Source organism: Muscardinus avellanarius (assembly GCF_963383645.1).
Source record: "Muscardinus avellanarius genome assembly, chromosome: 1".
NCBI classification, from domain to species: Eukaryota; Metazoa; Chordata; class Mammalia; order Rodentia; family Gliridae; genus Muscardinus; species Muscardinus avellanarius.
Genome location: NC_137786.1, coordinates 192634261 through 192652671, shown reverse-complemented (window position 1 = coordinate 192652671; position 18411 = coordinate 192634261). Strand labels below are relative to the sequence as shown.

Sequence of the window (18411 nt, the reverse complement as noted above, 5' to 3'; positions counted from 1 at the left end):
AACATCCTTTGTTCCTATCAGCAGTAAAACCCTCTGAGGCTCAAGGCCTCCAGCCTGTGGCCCCACAATGACCACAACAGGACCTGAAGGGTTCATGGTTCTGGCTAAGCCCTTTCACCAGAACTGTTGGAGTAAATCACACAGAGCAGCTCTACCTGCAAGAGCCCAGTCTGGCAGGGAAAGTAGATTCACAGACAACTAAGTTACCTGTCTGGGGCTAGCAGGAGACCCAGTGACAATGCCATGGGGCAACTCACCCTTCTGCTACTTCATTGAGGATGAGACAGAAACTGTTTACTATTAGCCTGCCCTACCTAGGAGCTGTGGCTCTAAAATATTAGCATTGGTGTTTTTTTTTTAACCAATAGAAAGATCATCCCTATTATGGTGGCCCCTGTGGGAGTCCAGAGCCTTATTCTAGCAAGCTGCCATTAGGCAGAATGTTTTTATCCATCTTGGGGAATTGCTGTCTGAACCTATAACATGATGGCAGGGAGGATCCATTTGTCAACTGCGCTAAAACTGTAGTGAACAGGTATGCAAGGAACTAAGCATGAGTCTGAAGTAAGGAGAACCATCTCATACAACATACAACCATGCAACATCTGCAGAGGTCTATGGTGACCCACCATCCCTCCAGCTGTGAATGAAAGTTGTGCATCTGTTGCTGGGAAACTCAGTTCCTCATTCCTGACTTTGGATACTGAGATAATTCAGGAAATCCAAGAGCAAACCTCAGGAAGACTTGCTAGAGTTAGGGGTGAGCTCAGTGAACAGGAGTGTTTCCATCTTGCCCCAGAAACTGCCCTGAGTGTTGACTTTCTCTGCATCCCCTCTCCTGAGTGCTAGCTCTGTGATCCATGCTGTGTGTGACAGGGGCTGGTCCTCTCTCCTGCTATATTCTCCTGCCTCCAGCTCATCAGAGAACAGAAAAAAAAAAGTTGGTCCAAATTCTGGCACCATCACTCACTAGATGTCTGACATGAGGCAAGGGGCTTCACCTCTCAGAGCCTCCGCTTCCTTCATCAAGAGAATGGGACAGAGCTACATAGGAAATAATCAGCATAAACCCTTTGGCACATAGACAGTCCATAAATGTACATTTTCTTCTCCCCTCCCTACACTTCAGCTTCCCTGCAACCCAGCTGAAGCAGCCAGAAAAGCAGGCTCTGGGGTCCAGTTCCAACAGGATCGTTTTGTCCTTCACCTCCCTTCCTCGTCCTCTCCAACCCTGTGACCAGTGTAAAGCAGTTAGGTTCTCCTCCCCACCTGCATCCCCCAGTTAATCTTCAACTTAAGGACCCAATTCACCTGGGTTTGGACTCTCCGGGATGGAATAATCTAGAGTTTCAGCATCAGGGGAAGATCTAGTGTCCTTAGCTCTAAGTCTGTTTGTATCTCTTCTAGCTCAGGACAAAGGATCTCTGCAGTTGAGATTTTCCAGCTCTCCTGGATTTTCTGTAGAATCTCCCAGGATGCAACTTTGGCATTTGAGTATGATCCACCTTTCTCCTTGGTGCTGGAGAAGGTATGAGCCTGGATAGTAGGAACTTAATACGGTGCCTTTTATTTGGACGGCACTTTGAAATTTATAAAGCCCTTTCATAGATGCTCTTTCATTGGCACCAAATGAAAGCCTCAGGGGCAGGTATTTTCCCCAATTTTAGAGTCAAGGTGAATCAGGCTTAGAGAGGTTAAAGAACATAGCCAAGGTCATACCAGGTCATATAGCTAGTTAGTAAACTAGAAAGCTAGTTCTTCTGGCTGGCAAAGAAATATGTATCCACTTTGCAATGGGTAGCCCTGGCCTGCCGGGCCTAAATCTGAGGTCTGATGTTCAGTGCAGCCAGGAAGAGGTGGGCTGGGTCTCATCATGGAGCGATTACCTGGTGTTGTCTGAGGCCTGGATGCAGAATTTGCTGTGCTGTGTTGGTGTTAACCCTGCTTTGTAAACTCTGTCATATAAACAATGCTACATCTGCTCAGAAAGGAAAAGATAAGAAGAAAGCCAAATATGACAGCCTGCAGGAGCTGAGAAAAAATAAGAAAGAACTAGAGTTTGAGCAAAAGCTTTACAAAGAGAAAGAGGAAATGCTGGAGAAAGAAAAGCAACTAAAGATCAACCGACTGGCCCAGGAGGTATGTGTCCTGCTCACAGCCCAGGTGAGCATCCCTGGGACATATATAGGTTATCACCCATCATGCTGTCAGGGGACCAGCTGGACTTGTTCTCCCCACATGCAGTCCAAGGACAAGCCCTTCCTCCCTCCTCATTCTCTGAGGTTAGCTCCTGGGTTAGGTGTATGTTTGAGACTGCGACTAGCCTCCCGGCTCAGGATATGATTCTAAGTCTACCTCTCTGCCTGGACTGAAGGTCTCAGGCTAGTCATTGACACTCCTGGCTAGAAATTTGAATTTGTCTTCTTTTCTCTGCCCTGCCTGAGTGTAAGTCTAAGGCTGAGCCTCTCTACCACCGGTGTGGCGAGGAGACTGGTCTTCCTGCTTAGCGTCTGAGTTTCAGGCTAACCCTTTTGTACAGATGGTAAATCTAATGATATCCCCAGTTAATCTGTCTATGGATCCAAGGCTGTTTCCATCGGCATGGGGTGGTTTGAGGCTGGACCTATTTAACTTTGAACTGTATCTAAGGCTGTCCCACTGCCAGACTTGCCAACAGCACTGTATACCACGAGCAATCCCTATTTCCTAAGTGAGAGTATCGGCCTTAGCTCCCCGAATGCAGGAGACATTATTCCTTCTGCTTCTCGTCAATAGTTCTGTGAGTCAGAATGCAAGATGATTAGATTATAAAACCAGAGAAGTCCTGGAAAATATGAAGCGCATATTTACATCTGGCATTAGGAATAAATTAGCTACAAAATTAAAAATGAGATAGAATTTGTGCTTCTGAGGACAAGAAAGTTTAGAGGGGGGAAAAAGAGTAAAGTTAAACTATTGGAATGTGTAGGGAGGCTACGAAAGGACCGTTTTTGTAAAAGTACCAGAACCTCAGAGTTGATGAGGATTCCAGAATCCAGCTGACCCATACAGTGTCTCTCTGATCTTGCCTACAAATGATGTTACCGCAACTTGACATCTGACCATTTTCTTCCCCCTTGTTTCCACCTCCTTGTGGAACAAGTCTAAGTCTTTTTCTAAGCAGGTGACACACCTAAAAGTATTCTGGGGTTTTTATAGAAGTGCTTCTACACTATGGCTCCCCACGTGATTCAAATGTGCCCTTTGTCCTCTCCTTTCGGCGCTGGTCCTGGGTCCCAGGTGTCTGAGACAGAGCGGGAAGACCTTGAGGAATCAGAAAAGATTCAGTATTGGGTGGAAAGGCTGTGTCAGACGCGCCTTGAGCAGATTTCCTCTGCTGATAATGAGATTCCAGAGGTAACAGCCCTTCTTTGCCCGTAGACCCTCCTGGGGACAGTGGGAGGTGTGGTGGCCACTAGCAAGCGTCGCCAGCCACACTGGTGCCCATTCCACTGCCAAGTGCCCACCCCTATGAGCCTGCTTACCCTTCCTCTCTTGGAGAGAGCGATGTGTCTGTATTTCTGCTTCTCCTCAGAGTGAGTGTTAAGTCCTAGCTGGTCCTAGGTGTCCCGGCTGTAATCACTGAGCGTCCCTTATACACTCTATGTGTTTCAGTTTAGAGGACAAACTATCTAGTCACCTTACTTATACCCCTCGGCTGATAAAGCATGGGGCTATCCTGCATGTGGGCACTCCCTACCAGCCTCACAGGCTTGTGGGCACCCAGGTGGCAGAGAAGAAACACCCCCATGGTTCTGGTTGGAGGGTGGGCAATCTCTAACAGCAAGAGACACGGTTTGAGGGAGCATTGTACTATCTATTGTGAAGTGGAACATTAGTCAGTGTGGACAATGATGGCTTCCTTGCCACCCTCAGATGACCACGGGGCCCCCGCCTCCCCCGCCTTCTGTGTCTCCCCTGGCCCCACCCTTGAGACGCTTTGCAGGCGGACTGCACCTGCACACCACCGACCTGGACGACATACCCCTAGACATGTTCTACTACCCCCCCAAGACCCCCTCTGCTCTGCCCGTGATGCCGCACCCTCCGCCCTCCAACCTGTCCCCCAAGGTCCCCGCACCCCCCATCCTCCCTTCGTCAGGCCATGTGAGCACCTCGTCCTCACCCTGGGTGCATCACACACCACCCCCCATTCCCATTCCTCCCCCTCCATCCATCCCCACCCAAGACCTCACTCCTACCCGTCCGCTGCCCTCGGCACTGGAAGAGGCCCTGGGCAACCACCCCTTCCGCGCCGGGGACACTGGGAGTCCAGCGGAGGACTGGGAAGCCAAGAACCACAGTGGGAAGCCCACCAGCTCCCCTGCCCCTGAACGGAGCTTCCCGCCCACCCCCAAGGTACTGCGCCTGCCCTGCATGCATGATTGTAAGCAGAATGGGGCGGCCTGCCGTTCCCACCTCCTCCACTGCTCCCGTGAGTGAGTGGAGACCTGGAAACAGCGGTATACCCCATTTTCCAGGAATGGCCTCCCATTTGCATGTGTGGATGACCTGCATGTGCATGGTTTGGGCTGATTTTGTAGTGCTCAGCTGTGTGGTGAATTGCTGTGGCTCTTGGAATGAGCCATGGTGTAACCATTTGGTGTTTACAGCTCTCTCTTATGCCTCTTGGTTGGTGCAGGCTGGTAACTGGCCATGTGGTCCTTGCTGGGCCATGGTAATGAATAGTTGGCTCTGTGTCACATCTGGTTATTTCTTGATATTATCCTAGAAAGCTTTAAATCTGCAGAATGGCTCTGTGGCTTAATAGGAAAAAGGGGGTGGGGAGCCAGAGAGAGAGGCATTAGGCTCTGAAAATGAAGCAATAGTACTGTCCAGTGAGTATTGGGACATTGCAATACCATTTTCCATGGTGCTAGCCAACTATGCTGATTCAAAGTGTAATACTTAGAAATCTCTGGACACCACCCAGCAAGAGGAAAAATGAAGATGAGAGAGTTCCTAGAAATCTCCGAGTTTACATTTAAAAAAAAAAAAAAAAACTAGGGGTGTTTTCCTTGGACTTCAAGAAATTGAACAGTAACAGTGATCTTTAAAAAAAAAAAAAGACATATTTCTTATTCGTTGTTCTTTATCCAAAGACTATTTTGGAAGAAGCAATCTTCTAAGGAAGACACAGAGCTTTGATTCCAGAAAAAAACAAAATAACCCCTTGCTCCCAGAACTGCGAGGCCAGGCCTGAGCAGGAGCTGAGGCAGCTCGGGTCAACTGTGGGTATCTAGTGGTGGTGGTCGGTAGCACCTCACCGGCCATTTTTATTAATCTTTCCATTTGAGTTCCTGCACAAAGAACAGAATAGGCCACTCGGAGCATTCGGGAGAGCTTGGGGAAGAAAGATGGCTGTGAAGAATGTGCCAGACGCTGATAGGCTGTGGCTTTGGGCAGGAGGCCCTCGGAGGGCCTCCCTCTGGACCTCTGGTGGTGGTCCTGAGCCCTGTAGCTAAGACAGGGAGGGAGAAGTCTGCCTGCTCCTGAATGTCTCCCTAGAGCCCAGCCAGCAGCCTGTTTGCAAGGGGCTGAGCTAGTCAGCACAGAAAACCACATTCTTCCCTTTAAGTGGTCCTTGCCAAGTGGGAAGTAGTTTTTCCTCAGAAAATTTGATTCTGTGATCATTGACGGAGCCCCTGCATTGAACCTCTTGGTCTAAGGGGTGAGAAGAGAGAAAGTTCAAGAGGATACAGAGGAGATTGGCATACTTGTGCCTCCAGAACATTACCATCTGAAGGAAGAGTAGCTGCCCAGGCAAGAATGTGCTATAAAACAAGCACAGAAGTGGGGCATGGTAGAACACGCCTGTAGCACCAGTACTTGGGAGGCTGAGACAGGAGTATCACCGGTTCAAGGCCAGCCTTAACATCTTAGCAAGACCCTCAGAACTTAGTGAGACCCTATTTCAAAATAAAAAAGTGATTGGAATGTAGCTTGGAGGTAGAATGCCTCTGGGTTCCATCCCCAGTGCCCAAAATCAAAAGAAATAAATAAGGCATAAACTATGTGCCAGGAAAGGAGTTCTTTCTAATGGGAGGCCCCAAAAACCTCTGCATTGTTGAGGGCTGAGGAGCTGAGCCTCGAGGGATGGCAATATATAAAGGCTGGGAGAAAGGGCACTGCAGGAACAGGCAACACAGGATGACAAGGAGGGACAGAGGCGCCAGACTGCTTGGCTCACACCCTGCCTCTGCAGCTCACTGTGGATGATTTTGGGCCTGTGTCCTTGCTATAAGATAGAAATGTTATACCATCTACCTGTTATGAGAAGCAGATGAGTTAAGAATGTCAGGAAAAAATGAACACATTCTAAACTAATAGAAGAGTGGCAGGCACATCATAGATGTTTAATAGACATTAAATGTGGGTCTGAACAGCCCAGTACAGAAAAGTCTGGTTGAAGCTACAAATTTGGGATGGAGGTCATCCCACCAAATTTTGAGGCAGAATTGAGATTCAAGACAGGGTCTAGATTCCCTGATTCTTCAAGGAATCTGAAGCTCACATCATGAGTTTCTGAGAAGAGCACAAAGCAAGATAAAAGTCCCTCTACAAAGAGCCTCTGAAGAACTGGTCCTTAAGTGTCTTAAGTGACAAATTAAGTATCAAAGCCAGGGTGTCTACAACCTGAAGGCCGGGAGCTGCTGTTGGGTTGGCTCCTTCCTACCCTGAATCAGCACTTTGGCCCTCTGCCTAGGCCAAGCTCCCCCTCCCTGTGTACCCTCGGCAGATGTCATCAGTGCCACAGCAGGACACGTGGGTGATGACACATCTTCACGGTCAGCCCAGCCACAAGCAGGCCTCGGGAAGTGGAAATAAACACCTGTCAGTGGGACTTTAAAGGCACTGTCTACCCCCGGCACAGTGTCATGCACCTGCCATACTGTTGAATCTTTTATTTGGTCAAAACACATTTAACTGCCAGGTGTGGTGATGCACGTTTGTGATCCCAGCATTTGGTTCACAGACAGCCTCAGCTGCTTAGTGAGGCCCTCTGCAACTCAGTTAAAGCCTGTTTCAAAATAAAGAATTAAAAAAATAGGGCTGGGGGTATAGCTCAGAGGTAGAATGCCCCTGGGTTTCATCTTCAATACCACAAAAAACAAAAACAAAACAAAAAAACATTTAACTGAGCAGCTGTTGTGTGTCAGACACTGTGCTGGGCACCGGGAACTACCACGATATAGGCAGCCGTGGTCCCTGCCCAAACAGGCTGGTGGGAGAGACAAACACACAAGCAGGAGACTTCCACACCACCAGGGTGGAGATGGGGTGCACAGGTGCGGTGTGGGTGTGGGATGGAGAGGAAATGCTCAGGGAAGGCTTCCAGAAGGCAGTGATGCTCAGGCTGAGACCCTGGAAGGCAAAGCAGGAGGAGGCCTGGAAGCAAGAGAGCCTGGCCCTCGAGGCTGGCGCTGGGTGGTGTGAGGAGCTGGAAGGAGTCCAGTGAGCCTTAACAGGAGGAAGAGAAGATCATGAAAGGCCTGTCAGACGAAGGTGTTGGGCAGGTGGGTTAGGGCAAAGCAGACTCCTTAATTGCATTGACTCCCCCGGTTGCTGCTCTCGATGGTCCTCATCCCATGGCTTCTAGACATGCTGTGCCTTGTGCTGCAGTCAAGGGCTGGACTAGAATAGTCGGCCCTTAAAGGGAGGGGGTGCTGAATGGCCCCATAGCTACAAAAAGACAGACACTTGAATGTGTGCCCTCTGATAGTGACTACTGATGCCCTAAGCCAGGCCCTGGCTCAAGTGGTTTTAAACCACCCTGTAGTTTCTGTAGCCTCAGACTATAGGATGGCAAAGGGACTTATTATCTCACTGCCAAAGGTCACACCCCAGGCAGGCTCAGCATGTGCATGGGAGTGGATTTGCATGTGTGTAGAAGCCCCCCTCCCTCTCCCACCCCATGGCTGGCCTTGGCCACCCCCACTGTGACCTCACATGGGTCTCTCTTAAACTAACCCCTGTAGACATTTTGCCCAAGCCCACAGCCCCCACGGGGCCCTGGCGTGTCCACCATCTCCAAACCTGTCATGGTCCACCAGGAGTCCAACTTCATCTACAGGCCAGCTGTGAAATCCGAGGTCCTGGTAAGCCCCTTCCATCCCCCTCCAGGGTGCTTCTTGAGTAGAAAACCAGGGCTGTCTCCTCTATGTCTTGTGACCCTGGAGGGAGAGTGAGATTGGACACAAACTTGGATATCGGTCATCGGATAGCCTTCTTGTTGGCCAAGAGATGAGTCTGCGTGGGTACAGTGTGTGTTGGCCTGTCCTATGGAATTCTGCTCCCTGAGCTCCACCCAACAATAATGATGTTAATAGTTAAGACTTAGTAGGAGTTGGCCAGGTACTGGGCTCTCTGTGATCTCCTTCAACACTCACAGTCCAATCTGTGGCTCCTGTTGTCATCCCTGTTCAATACTTGAGCAAACAGAAGCTTAGAGAGATGAAGCCAGACATACTAATTACCCCCAGGTCTTTCAGATGCCACAGCTATGCTTTTTACCTACATCACCATCTTGCCAAAACCTACAGAGATCCCAGATGCCCTGGCCCTTCCCTGAGGCTTCATGATACAGCCAGGACCACCCTTAGCTGGGGAAATGGCCACAGCAGACACACTCCCCTTCTCTATGTCACCTCTTGATCCTCACTGGCACTGGGAGTTTAGGGCATGGTCCAGGGGAAGGAGGAGGGTCTGCCCCACCCCAGTGCCCAGCAGTAGAGGGAGCTGGGGCTCATGCATACTTCCAGAGGTGCCAGCCACTAACTAGCTTCCCACGAACAGAGCCACACCAGATTTTTTTATTCCCCTTTCAAGGAAACCCTATCCAAATGTCAAGGCAGGACACTCAGACACTTATTTTGAGCGTTAGCTGTCCTGTCTGCTCCCCAAAGAGCAAAGGTCATGCTCCCGGGCCAGCCTGCTGCTGTGGCCAGTCTGTCTCTCTAGTTGATGACAACGGTGTGCCTGCTTGACTACAAATGAGGAATTGCTGCATTCAGGGGGCATCAAACACTACCCAGAGTCAGACTATGCATGCTTGGGGAAGAGATGGGTAGGACAGCCACAGGCTGGCACCAGGGGGCAGACAAGACTTACTGGTAACATTCAGTGGGGTACTTTCTTTTTCCGGCAGCCACAGGAGATGTTGAAGAGGATGGTGGTTTATCAGACAGCATTCAGACAAGTAAAATGATACCCGCCGTGTGTCTGTGGTCCTCCCCACCACCGTCTCTCCCACTTTGTGCCTGACTTCCTTCTCCCCAGGAGTGCCTGTTGGCTCCCTGGCAGCCCCAACTGCCATCTGCAGGGGAGCCTGGGTTCAGAGCTGTGTCCCCATGTCTGTGGCAGAGGTTGGGAGGATTTCATGTCAGATGAGGACCCAGGGTTTGTTAGAGCCTGAGCTTAAGCTGAAAGAGCCACGGAGCCCTGGTGCTGCCTCTTTTGCTGCTGCTGCTGCTTATTTAACAAGGAGCAGGATGACTGGGCATGGTGGTAGTGCATACCTGTCATTTCAGTACTGGGAAGCTTGAGATAGGAGAATTGCAGATTCTAGGCCAGCATCCGCAACTTAGGCCCTCAGCAATCTAGAGAGACCTAGATTTCTGTTTCAAAATAAAAAAAATAAGGCTGGGAAATAGCTCAGAGGTAGAACACCCCCTGAGTTCAACCCCCAGTACCACAAACAAAATAAAACAAAAAGGATCAGGACAGAGGGTGCCCTCAGAGAGTCATAGAAGCCAGAAAGGGCCCTTGCTCCAGCCATAGGAGAGAGGGAAGGGGCTGCCTGAGGTGTCTCTCTGCACTGTTCCCTCTGGGCAGGTCACAGCTTCACTAACCCTGCCTGAGCTAAAGCAGCCTCAGCTCAGGGGTGGGGGGGTCCTTGCTGGTCTCTGAGTGGTGTCAGGCAGGCAGCTGCCCAGCCTCCTCCCTTCTGGCTTTATACAGAGCCAGCCATTGGGCTGGCTGTTCCATCACCAAGGAAAGAGACCCCAACATGGAGGGAGACCTGGACGGCAGCCCTGGCTTCTCCAGCCTCCCCACTCACACAGGCAGGGAACAAAAGGGACGGTGTCCTCAAAAGGGGCTTTTTCCAGCCCAGGACCAGAGAGTGACAGACAACAGCTAATACCCAGAAGGCACGCTGTGCCAGTTCTGTTTCCAAGTACATTGTGTGTGTGTTAACTTAATCTTCACAACAACCCTAGGAATTAATTACTACAATATTTCTCTCTCTCTCTCTCTCTCTCTCTCTCTCTCTCTCTCTCTCTCTCTCTCTCTTTTTTTTTTTTTGCGGCACTGGGGATGGAACCCAGGGACATTCTACTTCTGAGCTACACCCCCAGCCCTATATTTTATTCTTTATTTTGAAACAGGGTCTCACTGAGTTGCAAAGGGCCTCACTAAGTAGCTGAGGCTGGCCACGAACCATGATCCTCAGCCTCCCAAATGCTGGGATTACGAGCATGCGCCACCACACCCAGCTATTATTCCTCATTTTATAGCTGAGAAACAGAAGCAGAGAAACTTGGAAATGTGTCCAGGGTGGCACAGGTAGTGTCAGATCCTGGATTTAAATCTAGGAGTCTGGGCTCTGCAGCCTGCTCTTAAATGTCGTGTCGCCCTGCCTTTCACGGCAGTGCCATTGCAAGTGAGCATCGAAGGGCCTGGTTGTCCAGGGCCAGAGGGCTCCAGGCATGGAGGCAAACCCTCACTCTCCTGCCCACTGACTAGGTGACCTTGGGTATGAATGACATCTCTCTGGGCCTTCTATCAATGAGGGCTTGGGGTTCCTATTTAAAAGCTGACCAGCAGCAATAGCTTATGAGTCTCTGAATTTGCACAAGATGTGTGGCAGGTCTTCTATCTGGCCCGTCCCAGACACCATGTCCTCAGGGTCACAGGGAGAGGAAGTTGTAGTCACCACTGCCCAGCTTTTCAGAAGGAACAGCCAGAAGTAGGCAGCCCCTTCTCAGTGAAAGAGCAAAGGCCCTGCACCCTGCCTAAGGAGTGCTCCCATGCACGCATTTGCTGCACCCCTTCCCCTCTCTGTTGCTCCAACACCCACAGAGACAACTGGAAGTGGCCTCCGAGCTAGGCCAGCCTCCAGACATCTTTGGGGTTGAGGCTGGGAGGTGAAGGCTGGTGAGGAGGGGTAGCGGGTGGACACCCAGGTATCTGCTGATATTTGACTCTCTTCTGTATCCAGAGCTCAGTTGTTTCATGTTAGGCAGGGAGATAGGAGTCTGTGGCCTCTCCAGAATGCTACCTGAAGACCCCAGGAGATACTTGCTGTGATCCAGGGAACCATACACTGGGGCTGGCTCTGCTGTCAGCCTAGCGAGGCCTGTGTGGGCACCTGCCACAGGGCCCTCCACCTTCCCCTGGGACCAGCCTCAGCGCTACTATCCTGTGGCCTGTTGATACCCTGGCTCTGCTTGCTGACTGTGGTCTGAGAGAGGCCACGTGCCCTGGCTCTGTCCCCTTCTCCTCGCCGTCTTGGGTTTTAAGTCTTGGAGGTGTTGTTCAAATAGTAACCCCATTGAGCCAGGGCCCCAGAGTTATGTCTTCCCTCCCTCTCCCCTGGCTACAGGGCCAGGCTGGGGGCCTCTGGCCTCCTAGGTCAGAAAAGAGCAGCAGCAGGCACCAGACTAGCATGGTCTGGCCACCACCACATTTCCCCCTTTGGCATTCGATGTCCCTTGACCTCCCTCAGTCACCTTGTGGCTGATGTCCCTGGGCACAGCAGCCTGTTGTGCGGGACTGGCTGTAGAATTAGAGAACTGGGTAGAGAGACATCTGGCTTTGTCTCCCAGGGCCAGTCGTGGCTTTGAATGAGGACTTGGAAGAGATGAGGTAGGGCCTAAAAGGCGTGTCAGGGTGGAGACCACTTGTGCAGGGATCTAGACATCAGCCATGCACTGCAGCAACAGAGGCCCACCCACCAGACAGTGCAGGGCACAATGCTTCCTCCTCCCAATGCTTCCTGCAGCTTCCTGCCTGCCCCTGAGCAGGGCGCTCCGGCTATTGGGGCTGCCAGCCTCCTCCCTGAACTCCCCATCCTGGTCACACCTGTCCCCTCTTGCTTCCCACCTCTCACCCTTGGACTCAGACCTATTCACCCTCTTCTTCCTCTGCCCTGAGCCTGTTTCTGTAGTGAACTCCAAAGGCCCCTGCTCTGTCACCCTAAAGCCTTCCCTTTGCTTCCAGGATTTCCGGAAATATGAGGAAGGCTTTGACCCCTACTCCATGGTAAGAGACAACTGTCCTGCCTCAAGGGAGTGGCCCCAGGAATGGGGGAGAATTTGGGGGTATTTGATGGTGGGCTTTCAGGGCCCCGGGGATGAGGTAAGACGCATAAAGAACCCCAAGGATGCCCCAGCTTATCTTTCCCAGGAGGGCTGTGTTGTGAGAACTATATGGGGCGTGGGGCAGAGCAGCTGTTACACTTGCTGGATGTGCTATATGAGGCCACTCTCTCCCAGGTCTCACAGTTATCCTAGAAGAAAGACCTGGGGCTTGTGTGGCCATGCATGTGTGTGTGTGTCCGCATACATGTGTGCCCATAGCCCCCATAGGGCCTGGGACTCCTGATTGAAGACAAGTGGGGACAGGGAGAGGTCTCCTTGTCCATGTGCTCTGGGGAGACCCAATGTCCCCCCCAAGTGACTGGCTCTCCCTACACCCTTCTGCAGACTCAAAGCTCCCCCTCTGTCTTTCCATCCAGTTCACCCCGGAACAGATCATAGGGAAAGATGTCAGGCTCCTACGCATCAAAAAGGTACTTGGCAGAGGTGGAGCTGGCCACCATCCTTCTCTGCCCTGTCCCCTCGGTTCCCTGCTTCTGATTTCCTTAGATGACTCCTGGCTGCCCCTTTAGGTCCCCGGTACTCTCCCCTCCTGTGGTGGTCCACACTCAGGCCCCCTTGGCATCCAGGCCCATTCCCTCCCTAGGGGCACTGCCCCAGCCCTGCCACCAGCCCCTGCTCTGTGACCCCCCCATTAAGAGGCTCCTCAAACTTGGGTGCCCACAGCTATTGTTTGCTTAGCCCCTCAAGCCTGTTTCCTGTAACCAGGAGGGATCCTTAGACTTGGCCCTGGAAGGTGGCGTGGACTCCCCAGTCGGGAAGGTGGTGGTCTCGGCTGTGTACGAAGGGGGAGCTGCTGAGCGGCACGGTAAGTGAGGACCAGCCCGGCCTGACTTGGGGACAGTGTAATGGCTCCATGAAGCCTCTCCCCCAGGAAGACAAACAGTTCCTGCTTGCAGTGGGTTGGCAGTTATTCAAGAATACCAGGTCTGTGCCAGGTGTTGTGGTACATGCTTGTAATCCCAGCATTTGGGAGGCTGAGACAGGAGGATCTAGTTCGCAGACAACCTCATCTACTTAGTGAGGCCCTTTGCAACTCAGTGAGACCCTGATTCAAAGTAAAGAATAAAAAATAGGGGTGAGGGTGTAGCTTGGAGGTAGAATGCCCCTGGGTTCCATTCCTATTGCCCCCCCCAAAAAATGTTAAAAAAAGAATACTAGGTTCATCCAGTGAGCCATCTCTCCATCTCTGACATGGCTTGAGGACCCGCCATGGTGCCAGGACCTGGGGCTGCACAGCCTAACAAGGTTCCATTCTGTCCTGCTGGGCTAGTGGCAGAAACGTGCTCGGAACTGCCAGCCCCTTAGCTACTGAGGGGTTTTGGGGAACTGAGGAAACATGAGGAGCTCCTAACCCCCCAAGAAGGTGCTGGGAAAGCTACTGGAAGGGACGATTGCGATGCCAGCCTTACAAAGGGAGAAAGGGCTTTCCAGGGGAAACTCGGCACATGAAAGGCAGAGAGAAACCGTCCCAGCCTGACCAGTCCTTCCAGTGATGTGTGTGTGATTTGTCAGGAATTCAACTTGTGCCCATGCTGGTCTAAGGGTCTGACACGCAGCCCTGTCTGCATGTTTCACATGAATTAACTTCCTCCCCCCCCCCTTTTGTTTTTTAGTATTGGGGATTAAACTCAGAAGCATTCAATCTCTGAGCTATACCTCTAGCCCTGTTTACTTTTTATTTTGAAACAGGGTTTCACCAGGTTGCTGAGAAGCTTGGTAAATTGCAGTGGCTGGTCTTAAACCTGCAATCCTCCTGTCTTAGCCTCCTAATACTGGGATGGTAAGCGTGTATCACCATGCCCAGCTGAATTATTTTTAATCCTCACAACAACACTCAAAGTTGGTGCAGTTATTATAATCATTTTTCAGCTTGGGAAATTGAGGCACAGAGGGGTCAAAGTACTCCTTCAAGGACACAGCAGGAAGCCGGGCGTGGTGGCGCATGCTTGTAATCCCAGCATTTGGGAGGCTGAGACAGGAGGATCGCGGTTCGTGGACAGCCTCAGCTACTTAAGCCCTTTGCAACTCAGTGAGACCCTGTTTCAAAATAAAGAATAAAAAATAGGGCTGAGGCTGTAGCTTGGAGGTTGAATGCCCCCTGGGTTCCATCTCCAGTACTGAAAAAGGACACAGCAGGTGAAAGGTGGAGGCAGGACTCCGGTCTCAAGTCCAAGCAGTCTGGTCAGGTCTTGCCTAAGGTCTTCCGCAGCCTCACCCACTCCCAGGAGGCCCACACCCTGGTCTCTATTGAGACACGGTTGTCTTGCTTTGACTTGTCCCCTTTTCAACAAAAACACCCTCTGCTGATGGGAGAGCTCGTGCCGTCCCCATCCTCAGTCTCTGGCTTCACGCTGTCCACCTGTTCACCTGCTAGAGAGTGTCTGAAACGCTATCCTTGGTGACTTCTTCTGCCCCATTAGGGAGACTCTTCAGTGCCCCTGGGAGCTTTGGGGAGGCCCAGGTGCCCACAGAAGAGGAGGCCCAGGTCCCTTCCCAGGCCAGAGCCGGGAATCCTATGATCAATCCTATGATCCCTTTGAGGCTTCCGGTCAGAGTCAGGCTCCCCGCAAGCTGGAGGGGGTAGAATGGAGGTGGTAGAAGGCCAGGCCTGGGGCTGGGGATGGGGTGAAGGGAAAGGCGGCTGGTGACCAAGGCAGAGTGCACGCTAGGATCCCCCTGTGCAATCCTGCTCTGCTATCTGTGGTCTCGGTGGCCACAGGCCCCTCTTGGCCACACTCTGAGCCTTCATCTCAGCTCCAAGAATGGTTCTGCCCAGCAAGGCAGCCACCATGCCCCACTGCTACCAGGACACCCTCCTCCTCTGTCCCCATTTCTGAGCCAACCGAGGGAGGAGTTGTTGCCAGGCCCAAGCAAGCCGCCTGTCTCCATGTCTGGCAGGAAGAGAGGACCAGGAAGGCTCTCTCTGGTTCTCCCCACTTACAAAGCCCAGCCACTGCCCTGTTATCCTGAGGTGTCATTTTGGATTTGCACAAAATGAAAAAGTGAAAGTCACCTACCCCCAGTCCCTAGGCCCAGAGAAAACTGCTATCTGCAGTTTGGGCCTCCAAGCAGCTGATTCAAGGAGCAGGCTTGTTTTCAGCCACTGTTGGCTGCCATTTTGGTAACATCCCGCGTTCCTCTGGCTTTCAAGCCCACACGGCCTCTGGGTGCTCTACTTGAGTGCAACTCAGAGATATTCTGTGGACTTCAGGATGGGGATAAATTCCTCCAAAAAGGGTTCTGAAGGTGTGAGAAGCCACACACAATCTGTCCACTTAGAGCAAGGATGCATATTAGCATACTCGAGGCTCTAACAAATCCTGCAGTGAGTAATTCTGTTTAGCTTACAATTTAGTTCTTCCTCAAATTATTACATTACAGGATGGGGGGTATGCAGGAATGCCCTCTAGCCCATTCCTGTATTCAGTAAATATCTGTTGAATTCCTACTCTATTCTTGATATTATTGAAGTGCTGTGTATAGAGTGTTGAACCCAGAAGATAAGCCCTGTCCTCGGGAAGTTGACAGCATGGTGGGAGAGACCGTCGATGAACAAGGGAACAGGTAGTTTTTTTTTTATTATAGACTGTGTGCTAGGCAGGAAAAGACCAGGGTGCTATGTGAGTGAGGTCAGAGAAGCTCTCCCTGAAATGAGAAAGGCCATTTCAGACCTAGAAGAAGAGAAGAAAGAAAGGGAAAACATTCCCGGAAGAACAACCTGCAAGGGTTCCCAACAGGAAGGAACTTGGCAGGCTCAGGGACATGAAGGTAGGCACAGCTCCTAGGACCAACTCATGTCTGCTAACTGTGCTGAAAACACAGATCTATCTCCTCTCTGGTAACCAGGGCCCATGCTCAGTTGACAGTCCCTGCTGGTGTCCCAAGTCTACCGAGCAAAGGTGAGGTGTGTGGATAGGGCAGGAGGAAGTACCCTGGAGAAACCGGAGTGCTGTTTACCTTGGTGCTTCCTGAGCCACGGAGAGCCTTCAGGGCAGACTCTTCTGTGGCCCCACCGCGACCCTCCCTTGCCACGCCCTGGGCCGAGCACATGTGTCCTGCAGCCCAGTTGGCCAATTCTCTTTGTCTTCCTACAGGTGGCATTGTGAAAGGGGATGAGATCATGGCCATCAATGGCAAGATTGTGACGGACTATACCCTGGCTGAGGCCGAGGCCACTCTGCAGAAGGCCTGGAACCAGGGTGGGGTAAGAACATGCACCCTTCACCTGCCTGCCTCAGACTCTGGCCTCTGCAGCCAGGCCTCATGGCTGGGAAGCCCCACCCCAGGGCGGGTAGCCAGGGTGCAGACAGCTCCGTGACATGACACCTGCATACTCCCATCCAGACAAAGTACTAAATATGACAGGATAGGATTCAAAAAAATAAATGTCAGTTCCTGACCTTGAGTCCCAAAAGCCAATGGCACAAACACGATGGGGCATGGTGGTGTACCCAGGAAACAGACTAAAATCTTCTCTAAGTGTGCCCTGAATAGAAATTAAGAGAGTGCTGGAGAATCAAGAGGAAGCATTAACAGAGGTAGAGGGCCTGGGATGAAGGAGGGGCTGGTGGTAGTTTGCTCTGTGCACATTAGACACCCATCGGGATCAGGTTGCCCACAGGCTGTGCAATGTGCAACCTGAAGGGGCACCCTCCTACAGACCAGAGTGTGAATGGTGCCCGCTCATGTTGTGCAACGCACAACCTGTGCAACTGTATGCAGGCAGCCGAGCCTGAGGTATTAAGTTCAGAGCCGAGGAAGCTGACCAGATGGGCCTGGGACCCACATGAAAAGATGTGGAGAAGAGAAGACTTACGGGTAACATGATGACTGTCTTTGATTATCTGAAGGGCTGAATTAGGGCAGAGGGAGTAGACGTATTATTTGTGGTTCTTGAGTGTAGAACTGGATTGGAGGGAGGGAGGTCCTGGGGAGACCGACATTTCAGCTCCATCTTCAGAGCTATTGAATGGCAGAGGGGCCTGGTGCTATTCCAGGTGTTCAGTGGCTTCCCCCAAGCCCAGGATGGAAAATAATGGGTAAGCCGAGGCTGGCAGTGACACTCTTAAGGGGATTCAAGAATTGGGATCAGAAAAGCAAGACCAAAAGTTCCCCAAGTGTCCACACCTCAGAATTACTTAGGGAGCTTATTAGAAATACTCCCTTGGGATCCATCCCAGACTCCCAGGAGCCAAGTCCACAAGTCTACACTTTTTTAAAACTCCCCCAAGTGATTCTGGGGTTGCTGTCTGGCCCTGATCCATATAAGCATTTGGGAACTCGGATCATTTGATGGCCTTGCCATTCTGGGTTTGGGAGGCCTGAGACAGGAAACTCCCCCAGAGTATGGGACTCCACAAAGTCAGGGCCATCCCCATCAAGAGGCCCTCCAGCCCTACTGTACCCACTTCCCCCCAGAAAGAAGAAGCCCGGCTGGCTGATCCGGGGCCAGGTACCCAGGCACAGGAATGGAGTCTCAGGGGCAGCAGCGCTGTCTACCCCTGAGAACACTCCATAGTCGCCTGCTTCTCCCCACAGGACTGGATCGACCTGGTTGTTGCCGTGTGCCCCCCCAAGGAGTACGACGATGAGCTGTAAGTGTGTGGGGCCTCCTCCTCTTCATCCTCCTCCTCCTCCTCCTTCTTCTCCAAGTCTCAGCCACCTCTGCGCAGCCAGGAGGAATGGCCCAGGCACGCAGCTGCCTGCAGTCAGAGATCACAACACCCCCTATGTTAGAGGAGCCCTAGAACCAATCACTGTCCTCAAGTGGTGTCAGAGCTTCCTCCCAGGCCACCTTGTCCAGACTCTTTACATATAGGAAACAGAGGCTCAGGGCCTCAGACCAAGCACACAATGACAAGTAAGAAAAAGACTTGGGAATTTTGATTCCCCACTCAGAACTTTACCCCCTGCACCATTATCAGTTAAAGATTTCCTTGCCCATCCTCCCCCTCTGGAAAGTTTTCCTGATATCTAACTGCATTCCCTG

General features: G+C 51.6%; 1 protein-coding gene across 4 annotated transcripts in view; it reads left to right on the top strand.

Moving 5' to 3' along the window:
* Positions 1-18020, top strand: part of USH1C (USH1 protein network component harmonin) — a gene marked incomplete at both ends in the record, with an annotated part of 47512 nt that extends 29492 nt beyond the window's left edge. For 3 of the 4 annotated variants that reach the window (XM_080719832.1, XM_080719831.1, XM_080719830.1), the window contains 5 exons: positions 12262-12303; positions 12779-12832; positions 13128-13227; positions 16517-16626; positions 17961-18020. In XM_080719832.1, coding sequence (XP_080575958.1) covers positions 12262-12303; positions 12779-12832; positions 13128-13227; positions 16517-16626; positions 17961-18020 — 366 coding nt within the window. Of the gene's footprint in view, positions 1-1986; positions 2140-3279; positions 3397-3915; positions 4399-8018; positions 8139-9187; positions 9239-12261; positions 12304-12778; positions 12833-13127; positions 13228-16516; positions 16627-17960 lie in introns of all 4 variants that reach the window. The other variant, XM_080719829.1, reaches the window with a different exon arrangement.
* Between the last annotated feature and the right edge of the window lie 391 nt (positions 18021-18411).